The following is a 12823-nucleotide window of genomic DNA, read 5'->3' as shown; positions in this document are numbered from 1 at the left end:
TTGGCCTTTCACAGCTTTTAATGGCATATATTTTAAGGAAAATTCAGTCAATGCCAATGCCCATTTCCCAATTCGACTATGCAAAATTGGTTTAGATAACATATGTTTAATAATATCATAATGAGATGAAACATACACGTCAACAGGTTTGATATAATGCTTCAATTTTGTACAGGATAAATATAAGCATAAACACAACTTTTCAATCATGCTATATCTAGTTTCTACATCGTTTAAAACCCTCATGAGGTAGTAAATAGCTCTTTCGAGACCATTATCATCCTCTTGTGCTAACATGCTCCCTAAGGTTTTATCAGATGTAGACATGTACAATCTCATACTTTTATTTCTACAAGGTGGCGTCAAAATTGGTGGGTGGCTCAAGTACGCCTTGATCTTATCAAACGCCACTTGCGAGCTTGCCCCCATTCGAACACTTCTTTGTCGAGTCGAAGCAAAGGCGGAAACACTTGCATTTTCCCACTAAGGTTTGAGATAAATCTCCTTAGGAAATTGATCTTGCTCAGTAGTGACTGCAAACCTTTCTTTGTTGATGGCGCTTTTGCTTCCATGATGGTTTTGGTTTTGTTCTAGTTTATTTCGATCCCTTTTTTATGGACCACAAAACCTAGAAAATCCCCAGCCTGCACACAAAAAGCACATTTTAGAGGGTTCATTTTCAAACCTTATTTTCTCATTCGTTCAAAAGATATTCAAAGGTGTTCTATTTGACTCTTCCCCGAAATAGACTTAACAACAATATCGTCTATATAGATTTGCATAAAGTTTCTATGAAATCATGGAAAATCGAATTCGTCGCTCTTTGGTAAGTTACCCCTGCATTTTTCAAACCAAGAGGCATCACTACCCATTCGTAGGTACCTAAGGCTCCAGGGCAACGAAATGCATTTTTGAGACATCTTATTCAGCAATGAATATCTGATTGGACCCGGAATACCCGTCGAGCATGCTTAGATATTCATAACATGTGGCAGAATCAACCAACATTTCCACCACTGGCATCAAATACTCATCTTTTGGGGTTGCAGTATTCAAATCTCTAAAATCTATGTAAACCCTAAACGTACCATTCTTTTTTACAACTGGCACAATGTTAGCTAACCATTCGACATACCTGACAGTACGAATGAAGTTACAACGGAGAAGTCTTTCAACTTCCTCCTTGATTTTCGACAATATTGATGGGTCGAATCGTCTTGGATTTTGCTTCACCGGCTTCTTCCCAGGCTTTATCGGCAGTTTTAATTCGACCAACTCCCTGCTTAAACCAGACATTTCGTCATAGTCCCATGTGAAACAGTCTTTAAACTCTCTCAGCAACTGAACTACTTCGATCTTGAGTTTAGGATGGATGTTGGCACTGATGTAAGTTGGCATTTTTATTACCCCCTCTCCCAAGTCTACTTCTTCTAGGGGATCTTGATCCATCATCTTAACATTGGTTGCTAGCGAGTCCTTCTCGAAACCCAAAGGCTCGTCATCGTAGATTGCGTCAAGCTTCTGGTCTGGCTCTTCGTCTTGACCTTCGTCAGGTGGTCTTAGGTCAAAATCTTTTCCAGGACCTACTGATGGAGAAACTTCACTGGCTTCGACAACCATGTTTTTTATTTCGGTCTCTAAGGCCAATTGCTGCTTGTTTTCGGCTATGTAGGCCAAAATCCTCTTTAATGCTACAAACTCAGTCATCATCACAGAATTCACTTCCCCACCCTGTGGGGTCAACTCCGGCTACTCCTAAATATCTGAAGTTGTCTTCGCCCACTACCTCTATGTCCCACTGGAAACCATAGTGGGGGTGGAGCGATAAGGAACAGTAGGTGTTGTCATCAGGTGTGAACGAAAACTTAGTTGAATCACAAGGGGTTATAGTAGCCAATTGCTTGTTGAATTGGCCTATATCGACATGATTAATAGGGGTTTTGAAATATCCATGATCCGCCTCTATATTTTCAACAATGCCATCTGGAAGCCAAATTATAATCCTCTGGTGCATCGAAGACGAGACTACTCCGACTCCATGGATCCATTCTCTTCCCAGCAACATGTTGTAGTTTGCCTTTGTCTCTACAATCATGAACATTGTAGACCTAGTGACCGTTCCTACAGTCAATTCAACTTGGATAGCCCCCATGGTGGAGCCTACTTTGCCTTAATAATTGGTTAACACCATATTATGAGGTTTGACATCAGTGTCATATTTGTCAATCTTCGCCAACATGCGATGGAGCATCATATTTACAGTCGCTCCATAATCTACCAGTATTTTGTTAACTGGGATGTTTTTGAATTTTTCGGTGATGAAGAGGGGTTTTAAATGGCTCTTCATGGTGTCACTAGGCCGCTCGAAAAAAGCATTATGCTCTTCAACACAACCATTATTCATTATATAGTAATAAACTTGTTTGTGGGCAGTCATTTCCCTTTCGGCGATACTGTCATTATCATCGACTTCGGTGATCCGATCGAATTCTCTGGGCATCACATATACCGCTTCGACCAAAATGTCTAAGGAATCCTATGAACTAGAGTCAAAGTTATCAGTTAATAACTCATCTTCGGCAGCCATCTGATTTTCTCCGGTTGTCTTATTTTAAATCTTGGAATCTCTTTTGGTGAGGTTAAGGTCATCCTTTTTCTTCACCATCACGTTAGTACTTGATTCAGCCGGTCCATTTCTCCAGCTTCTGTTTTGGCTTTTCGCCTTCTCTGTTCTCTTATCCACTAGGACCTCGTCATGGTATTCTTTCCTTTATAATTTTCAGACACATGAGCGGTCCTTTTGTCTGATCGGAATTCCTGGCGATAGGCCAGCGATGAACCTCTTTCAACCTCAAACTTCAGCCACTTGCCATGGCCATATTTTCTCCCCTCAGCCTGCTTGACCCACTTCCCATCTGACCCTCGATGCTTGGCTTAAAGGTCATGGGTTGGAAGTTTCGTCCAGCTTGTTTGGTTTCATTCAACTTCACCATAAGGCACCTAGGATCCGGATATCTCCTGGGATCGAAGAACCTTTATGGATTACCCGCTTGATTATTGTTGATGGCTTTATGGCCATTTTGGTGGTGCACTCTCCTAACCCCTTCCAGATTCTGGGCTACCTTTTGGTCGAAGACAGCACTGCATCTGGGGCATAACATCAACTCCGATTTCTTATTTTGGCACCTTCGAAGGAAATCTGACAATGTTTCTTCTTCCTTAGGAAAGGCGACCTTATTTTATTCCTCTTGCTTACCTTCATCATCGACCTCCATTGAGACTTCTCGAGATACCTCCACCATATTAACTTCCATGTGGATATCCTCAATAATAGCCAGCTTTTGGAATTGTTTCTGAAGGTCGTCAGTGGCCTTGTCCATCTGAATGAAACTATCGGCGGTCTCTTTAGTGATCATCACTAACTTTGAATTTCTAGCATCCTCGATATCTGAGGCTTCAACATTTTCCTTCTCGATGTGTTTCGTACCCCTTAGGACCAAACCATCACGAGGTGCCTGCTCGAAGTACTCATGTACTTTAACCATGACAGGCTCATGGACAAAGTCTTCAGTTACTTCGGTCATACAGAAATCATCAGCAGCTTCAATGAAATTCACCTCCTCTGGCTCAGTATAATGAGCTTCAACAATTTGTAGAGGATCGAAGTCAATTTTCATCTAGATTGCATTATGCACCAGAACTTGAGTCTTCCTTCCTAGATTTCATTATGCACCAGATCCCTGAAAAGAAAACATTGAGACATTTTATGACCCAAAAAACTATGGTACTTACAAAACCCTCATTTTTTTCTTTGTTCTAAAGGAGGTACTTTAGCACCCGAAGGTACTATCATTTGACCATCTTTAACCAGTAGGTCGAAAATTTCGTCACATTTTGTAACGCCGAAAGTATATGTTTTCTTAGGAAACCTATAATCCTTTTCAATTTTTACAGGGTTTCTCCCATTCGAAGGGGCCAAAACTTTGCATGCATATGGTGGCCCCTGTGTCAATTCAGCAAGATCGATCTCAGTGTCCTCGAAGTATGGAACTTCAAGGCCTGAATCTTCGTGATCTTTCCTAAAATCGACATAGGCTACCCTTTTACCTTTATTTGTTCTAACCTTTTCTTCTTTTAAATGTTTTACCTGTCAAACTCTATCAACTAACTGGGCCATATCCCTTAGGTATTGAGTATCCAATTTCTTTCTAATCGAATAGTCAAGGCCCCCATCGGCCATTTCAACCAACTCATGTTCTGGAACTTGCGTAAAACACCTGGCTTTGAGTAATCGAAATCTATTCAGGTAATCCTCAATTAGCCCAATGAATTTTCGTCTGACACTAGCCAACTCTTTCCAACTTATCTTCGTTTGCCCCATGTAGAACTGTTCATGGAACATTCTTTCGAGCTGGTTCCATGAATGGATCGAATTCTGGGGAAAAGTTGTGAACCATGTAAAAGCATTCTTGGTAAGAGAACTTGGAAAAAATTTCATCTGAAGATTCTCGTTATTTGACATATCTCCAGCTTCAATTAGATATCCCGCCACATGTTCGACAGTAGACTCAGTAGTATCCCCGACAAACTTGGTGAATTTGGGGATTTTGGTCCTTAGGGGCGCATCTGTCTGTAAGACATATTCTGCCAAAGGTGATGTATAATTTGGTCTTCTAAGACCAAAATTTACCCCATTTCGAACCATAATTCTCTCGATTATAGCTGTTAGATTATTATCCGCTGCCACATCATCACGTCGAACTTGTCGTATGATATCATCAGCATTTTGATTCCTATTTACCATTAACACCCTTGGTTCCCTGGGTACATGTGGTTCGATCCTAGGAGGTACTACTATTCCCCCTTGATTTTGTGGGATCTGGTTAATGGTAAGGTCCTCCTCAAGCGCGGGATCTTGATTCTCTCTTACCCAATCCCTGGGCAGGGGATGCTGGTGCTGAGGTATGCCAAGAAACTCAAACATTCGAGCCACTTGTGCTTTCATCTGTTGGTTCGAATGAGTTGTATTCTGAATCAAAGGATTTAGCACAATGGCCAAAGTTTGAGTTAACATTTGGACCATTTCATGATTGCTTTCGTCCATCTGTTGCCTCTATGCCTCCGCAGAATTATTGGTAAAAGTGGGTAGTTGTATTGGGTGTCTTAAACCTAATTCCTGATTGGTTTGACCCACGTTTATCCCGGACCCTTGCACTGGTGAATTTATGTTAGCCGATGGTTCCGAAAAAGTAGAACCCATATTCTGCAGATTGGCCATCATTGAAGTCGGCATTCCATACGGCTGTTCTCAACCGCTAAATGGTATTGAAAAACTAGGGGGTACCAACGACCTATTTGGAATGTCCCTAATCGGTGAAGAAGTGTGGGGAGGTCCCCTAGGTCCAACATAAGTCAGAATTGGTTCAGAGTTGGAGATCGAATGCGTAGGCATGGAACGCACCATAGACGAAACTATTTCGGACGCATGTGTCGTGCCCGTATTTTCCCCCATCGAAGAAGAGGGAGGCACTATGCTTCTAGTTGATGGGTTTTGAGAATTTTGAGTTTTTGGCGGATTCATATTTGCCATCCCCGTCTGTGATTCTCTCCCTATTCGTCGTTTGTCGTTTATGGATATTTTACCACTTCTTAAAAGCATACAACGATTCTTTTCTCAAACAAAACTTAGCAATCAAACAGAATGTTAGCACTTGTCCCACTGGGCGTGCCAATTTGTTTACCTTGAAAAATCGTAAACAACCGCTGATCTTCCAAATTTCTAAATTTGGTCACTCACAGGATCGATCAGATTGATCCTAGGACATATGTTAAATTTCTCGTAAATGTAACGTTAATAAATGATCGGACTAAACGTCAAATCGAGGCGCTAAATAAAACTTAAAGACAAAAGAGTAACTTGAACAAAAGAATAATCTTAAATCAGTACTTATAACTATTAAAGAAGAAGTAAATGACGGGAATTATAGAAGGGTTAAAAGTAATCAAAAAAGGTTTGTAAGTGCTGAAATCTTTTAAGAATGTAAGGTAAAAGTTCAAGGTAAGGAAAGGAACTAAAGATCTTCAAACTTGTAAATGACGAAGCAAGAAATAAAGTGTTTGAGAATAAAGAACAAGGAAAGATACTTCTGAAGAGAAAGTAAAGATAACTTTATAATGCTTTGAAATGATTAAACAATGGTGTAGACAATGTACATTCTGTGTTTTACAGTTCTTCTTCACACGAATACTTAGTAAATTTGCAGGTTTTGTACACAATTTGATACACACTTTTCTAACTCTAAGACCCTATATTTATACTGGATCGAAATAACCGCTCTGATGGTTCTTCAATCACGTTGATACACGTGGCGTCCTGCATGCGTATGTTCGCTCACTTTGCTTCCACGTGTATCCTCGCGGTTTCTAACGAAGGTAATCTTCCCTCCTTTATTTAAATTTCAAATCTTTGATTGAAACCATTTTCTAACTGCTCCTTAAGGAACTGCTCCAAAATTTCAGTTATAAGCTTGATCTTTATCCAATCAACTAAGCCAGTCTACCTTCAGCTGGTCGAATCATCTCTTAGTCGAAACCAGCACATGCTTTCCAATTTTGGTAATTTGAAGTGGGCGTCAAAAATTTGAGCTAACAGATGCATATGGAGAAAAATGTATGTGAGATTTTGATTGGAATACTTCTCAACATTAAAGGCAAGACAAAAGATAGTAAGAAATCCCGTGAAGATATGATGGTTGTGGATATACGACAAGAGTTATCCCCAAAAGAAATAGGAAATATAACATATTTGCCCCCAACTTGTCACACTCTGTTTAAAAAATATAAAAAAATTGTGAATGTTTGTAGGGTATCAAAGTTCCCCAAGGGCACTCATCAAATATGAAGAAACTTGTGTCAATGAAAGATCTCAAATTAGTTGGCTATCTGTGGCATTCTACCTAAAAATGAAAGGGTAATTATAACAAAATTGGGCTTATTCTTCAATGTAATATGTAGTAAAGTCATTGATCCTGGAAATTTAGACGAGTTGGAACATGAGGCTACAATTATCTTGTGTCAATTAGATATGTTTTTTCCTCTATCATTATTTGACATTATGATTGAGTTAGTTGTTCATCTGGTAAGGGAGATTAGAATTTGTGGTCCAATTTATTTACTGTGGATGTATCTGGTAGAGTGATACATGAAGATCTTTAAAGGGTATACACAAAATCATCACCGTCTCAAGGCTTCGATTATTAAATGGTACATCATAGAAGAAGCTATTGAGTTTTGTACAAACTATTTATCGAAGTGAATTCTATAGGAATTCTTGACTCTCTCATGATGGAAGATATGATAGTAGAGGTACTCAAGGTTTAAATGTTAATAATTTTGGTCGAGATGTAGTTCTTCAAGTACATTTGTATATATTGAATAAAATGGATGAAGTTCAACCTTACCTGACTCCTCACAAAAGTCTTATAAAGAAAAAATTTCCCCGGATGAATGAAAGATGGTTGTTGACAAAGCATAACAAAACTTTCATAACTTGGTTTCATGAAAGAGTTTCTAAAGAGAGTAGTGCATCAGAGACAATTAAATGGTTGTTATGTATGTCTAAGTTTAATGTAATTACTTAGAGTGCATACGACATTGATAAATTTTCATTCTATACAAAATCAAAGGATGATCGTAGTACCATGCAAAATAGTGGGTTTATGGTTGAAGTTGAATCCATGTACTTCTCTAGTTCCAAACATCACAATATTATACTAGCATCTAGAGCATACTTTGGGGTCATTGACGAGATTTTGGAGGTTGATTATGTTGTTTTTTAAAGTGCCTTTATTTAAGTGCAAATGATTTGACAGTAACACTGGTGTAGAAACCAATGAATTAGGATTCACACGGGTTGATCTTCGAAAGGAAACTTATAAGAATGAACTTTTCATCATGGAAACCCAAGAAAAACAAGTTTTTTATGTCACTGATCCTTCTAACACTAGATGATCAATTGTTCTTCACGGAAAATATTTTCCTAATAATATTGATGAAAATCAGGATTTTAACTATGAGCCCCCTTGTTTCGCAATACACTTACGTCATTTATCTGAAGAAAATGATTCGGATGATGGGCATGTTATTCATCTTGATCATAAAGTGGGGTTATGGGAAAACTAGTAAGTACATGTTTTATATCACTTAGTAATTTATAATTATTCATTTTACTCATTTTTATTCCTTTTACTAAAGATTTAATGTTGTTGATGATTATCCTAATTGGTTCAAATGTTATTCAAATTTTTAGATGTTTAATGACCAGTGATAAATCTTAGCATAGAACTTTTGAACAACGTACAAGAGTTTTCATTTTTTTATTGCTTTTGTTGGTTAATAATTTGTTTTAGTTTTGTTTTAAAATTATAAGGTGTGTGCCATTTTGGATTTGCATTTGGTGTAAATAATTAATATGTGTGGTGCAACATTTCTGTTTGAGAAATTGGAAAAATGTACAAATTTCTATTTCAAAAATCTGCAAATATGGTTCTATATTCTATGATATGGTTTTGTAATAAAGGTACAAACAAAAGTATAAAAAAATAATGTTACCCCCTTGGTTTTTACTTAGAACAGAGGTAAAAATATTGCACTATTAGCTTGGTTTTATACAAAATTGAGATTTAATATTGGGCGCGCCATCTAGTTCTAAAAATAATAAAAAGGCAGACGCTGGCCATTGAACCCATGTGCAGATAACTTTACCCCTCGATTATTTAAAAACTGAGGGGCAAAGTGGTCACTTTTCATGGCGTCATTTGTTACCTTGCTTATGTAGCCGAGGCTAAATCCATTTCTTGTCCGAGGTTAAATGTGTTTTTTGTAGTAGTAATGAAGGAGAGGTAGAAGTAAAAATAGGGGGATGGAGGATTATAGGAGACAGGTATGGTCACTCTCTTCGGCGATGAAAAAGCTTTCAAGATAACCATCTCCTTGTCTTCTGAAGATGAAACCCTCACTTCTATTAAAAAATAGAGGATATGTTTGTTAGAAGTACAATAAGGTCCAATGTCATCGGCGTCCTTAGGCACGACGAATGGGGAAACCATTTTTTTATTCCTAGGAAAATAGAAGAAGAAAAAAAATCACCACCATTATTGAAATCGTCAAATGGGATGATTATAACTCATTAAAACCTACAACTACACACTAACTTAAACCTTATTTCAAGCATTTCTTTATAAATACTTACTCATAAATACTATAGAAGAAAAAATAAATCCATACCTGGGAAGATTGTGAACGAAGAACTAGAGAGGTGTAGAGAAGCTATGTAGGTCAAAGGAACTGGCATAAGACGTGGAATAAAAATAGAGCAAAGGAAATGGAAATATAAGATTTTATAAGCAAGGTAAAACCATAAAGAACACTTTTGTCTCATTCATAATTTTGTAAAACTTAGTACGCTTTTGGCACGTGGAACTATCGTTTAAGGTCTCAAAAATTAGGTCATAATTACTTTCATTAAATGGAAGTAAACATGACCATCTAAATAACAGATTGACATTCCAAGCTAACATCTTAGATAATCATGGGACATCTAGCAAGGGGTTGTGACTCATCCTCAATTGAGGGGGAATATGCCAATAAAAAGGAAGGTCTCACCTTAACAAGGTTGAAGGACTCATCCTCAAGCTGGGGGACTCACATCCCATTAACAAGGTTGTCTTTATTTGGGGGACTCGTCTATCATATGAGGGGGTTGCGTCCCAAAATAATGGACTTATCTCTTAACAAACGGTTAACCATCAACCGTGGGACAAAATCAGGAAGAAAGGCTTAAAATACTTCGCCATTTGCAAGCCCACATGCTTGAGGAATTGTGTAGCATTAGATTTCTGGGAGTCTTAAACAGGGGCGACTCTGGGTTCTTCGCCTAGCATCATCTCACCTAGGCGACATCTTCACAAAATATGTGGGCTCGCCCTTGAGTCAGAGGATGTGGATAGTATTGTTACCCTCACGCTTGCCATATAAGGATATAAGAAAGGGTCATACCATGACTCCCTAAAAAAATAGGTAGTGAGTAGCCTTCCATAGTCAATGGCGAGTGATTACTTCCTCCAAGGGTTTCTTAAATTCTAGGCCCAAAGGCTTTCATAAATACTTCTCCCTCTAACTGGAGAAGGGATCACTCAAAACTTACACACAATACCTAAAACAACATGCTTGTATATGGAGCCTCTCTACTTACATGAGTTAACCTTGCAGATAACCGTAAACACCGTAACACAACCATACATGGCTTTTTGTCGTTGAGAAATCCCTATTATCCAAAACTGTTATAAACCTACAAAAGCATCTAAGTATACCTTATCTTGTACTTTTTGACCAATACAGATACATATTGTTGTTAGGATTAGCTAAAATTCAGGTTGTTGATAATGGTTGTTGTTGATAATGGTTGTGATATGATGACTAAAACACTACCATGATGACTAAATTTGAAACTTGATGTAAGATCATAAGTTTGACAATTAACTCCACATAGTTGTGAGAGAGTGATTTGTCAAGTATTTGGCTCCATTTACATGTGGAGAAAAGCTTGAGTATATTAGACCATTATATGTCATTTATATAACTGGAGACGAATCCTAGTGAAGGTCGAAGTTGAGAGTATTTAGGTTAGCATTATGTATCATGGTTTTGTCAAACCTTTCGTTGAAAATTATATTTTACGGATTTGTACGTCATTGTATCAGGCTAATTTTTTGAGAGCAAGTTTGCAAAGCTCGGATCTTCATATTTACCATTAGGATCGATAAGAAGAGGTTTGAGCAGAAAGAAATTAGTTTCACATTGAAAGAGCATATTTGGATTTTTTTTTTCATTTTCGTATTCTCAATTGTAAGCTTTTGTTCTTTAATATTTTGGATGGTTGCATGTACTGTTTGTGCATTAAATTGAGACCCTTTAAAATATTTATTTGATTATAGTGGATTTATTTATTTAGTACGAGTAATTCATAATTTTACCATACATTAAGGAATTTTCTACATTAATATATTGATGTGTATTTTATTCCTTTTGATTGCTAAATTATCTTTATAAGTTCTTGCAAGTATTAAAACTGAATTTCTTCCACATATTAATTTTTCATTGTGTTTATTTGTTAATTTGTCATTGGAACATAGAGTAGCCAATCACCTATTTGATATGTTAAAAACTCTTTAGTTTGTAGGAGGTAAAAGTAAACAACAAATGAGGGACCTTGACATTCTATAAAATTATTTTATATATAAAAAATTTCAAACAAGGGATATCTTGTCGTAAATCCTATATTTGTTACTCCTCTATCTGCCTCTAAATAAATGAACATCTAAAGTTGTGTTTGAGAGTATACAGGAGGAGAGAGTAATTTCTTGCAAGATTTTTGAGAAAGGGGTCACAAGATGGCACCAATTGGATTATATTCTATTTTAAGGTGTTGGGTTGGATGTACATGCTAAATTTTATGAGGTTACTTTAATTTGTTATTAAATAACATGGTGAAATCCTGATTTCTTGTAACGACTCATTCACCCTCATGACTCGATTGAAAGATCAAAAATAGCTATGACTCAATTCATACACCCCTAACTCTATTGGCTAAACTAGAACACAGGAAAGAAATTATTTTCTCAAAATTAATCCAAAATCAATCCTATATTATAATCTCTAACATTAATTGGTCAATCACACATGTTCACGGACAATTAAAAAACATTAATCACAACAATCTCTTAACAATTAACAAGCTAACAACATAGGATTCATCATGCATCATCCATCAATCTAAAAATGAAATTACAACTCTTACGCAACTTGAATCCTTAATTTAATCTCAAACATATTATTCAACCCTATATATTCATAATTAATATCAAGACTTACAGAAAAAAGACATCAAGAAGAAGATGATAATTGCCTTTATTGCAATGATAACTCCATTAAAGAGAAAATCTTGAAATTGCATTGATGTCAATATTGTTATTTTGATGATCTGTCAAATATTCTATATATGTTATTTAATTGATCGTATTTGTTTAATTTGTTTGTAATTTTCTTGTAGTCTTATCTTTTATTCCTTAGACATGTATCTTTGAGATACCTCTCCATTTATTCAATTGGAATTGGATCCATAAAAAAATGTTTTTAACCTTTTGCAATTTGATATAAATCAAAATGTCGAGTGTTACTTAAATCTCAAGTTAGAAGTCTTAAATTAAGGTTTTTGAATGACTTGATTTGAATCAGACAAGTTGTGATTCGGACCATGAACTTGCTTGGAAGTGAAAAAGTTATTTATGTCATTCTGATTTGAATTAGAGAATTATGTGATTTGAATCACAATACTCCACGACTCGAATCACAAGGATGTTGATTTGAATCAAGGTCATCTCATTTTATTTAAAACTAATTGTGATTCGAATCATTACTTCGAATCACACACCCATACTTGATTCAAATCACAAGTAACAAAAAATTTCACTTCACCACCTTTGATTCACTTCATTCTCTCTTTGATTAAAATCATAAAAGCTCGTGATTTGACTCCAAACACATTGTTTTTCCCATCTTTTTGTGCCTTATATCTAGCACATATTTAAACATTTTTGTTTGTCTATTTTCAAGAGGTGTTGACTATGTCAAAATTTTGATGTCAAATAATGACACATGATGATCACATTGATAAAACAATGAACATCAAATTAATGTCAAGAAAAGAGAAACTCTTTTATAAGGTATCGAATCTTTATATTTTATGTACTAAAAAAATTCATGA

General features: G+C 36.5%; 1 protein-coding gene across 1 annotated transcript; it reads right to left on the bottom strand.

Annotated features, from left to right (window-relative positions):
- Nucleotides 1-3725: 3725 nt before the first annotated feature.
- LOC127102380 (uncharacterized) lies at nucleotides 3726-4804 on the bottom strand. Its single transcript, XM_051039752.1, has 3 exons — nucleotides 4170-4804; nucleotides 3830-4079; nucleotides 3726-3740 (listed from the first exon to the last, which is right to left on the bottom strand). Exons 1-3 carry the CDS (start codon nucleotides 4802-4804, stop codon nucleotides 3726-3728), a joined length of 900 nt encoding a protein of 299 aa, XP_050895709.1.
- Nucleotides 4805-12823: the final 8019 nt, after the last annotated feature.

Source organism: Lathyrus oleraceus, chromosome 7, assembly GCF_024323335.1.
Source record: "Lathyrus oleraceus cultivar Zhongwan6 chromosome 7, CAAS_Psat_ZW6_1.0, whole genome shotgun sequence".
Classification (NCBI taxonomy): Eukaryota; Viridiplantae; Streptophyta; class Magnoliopsida; order Fabales; family Fabaceae; genus Lathyrus; species Lathyrus oleraceus.
This window is presented reverse-complemented; position numbering and strand designations above follow the sequence as displayed.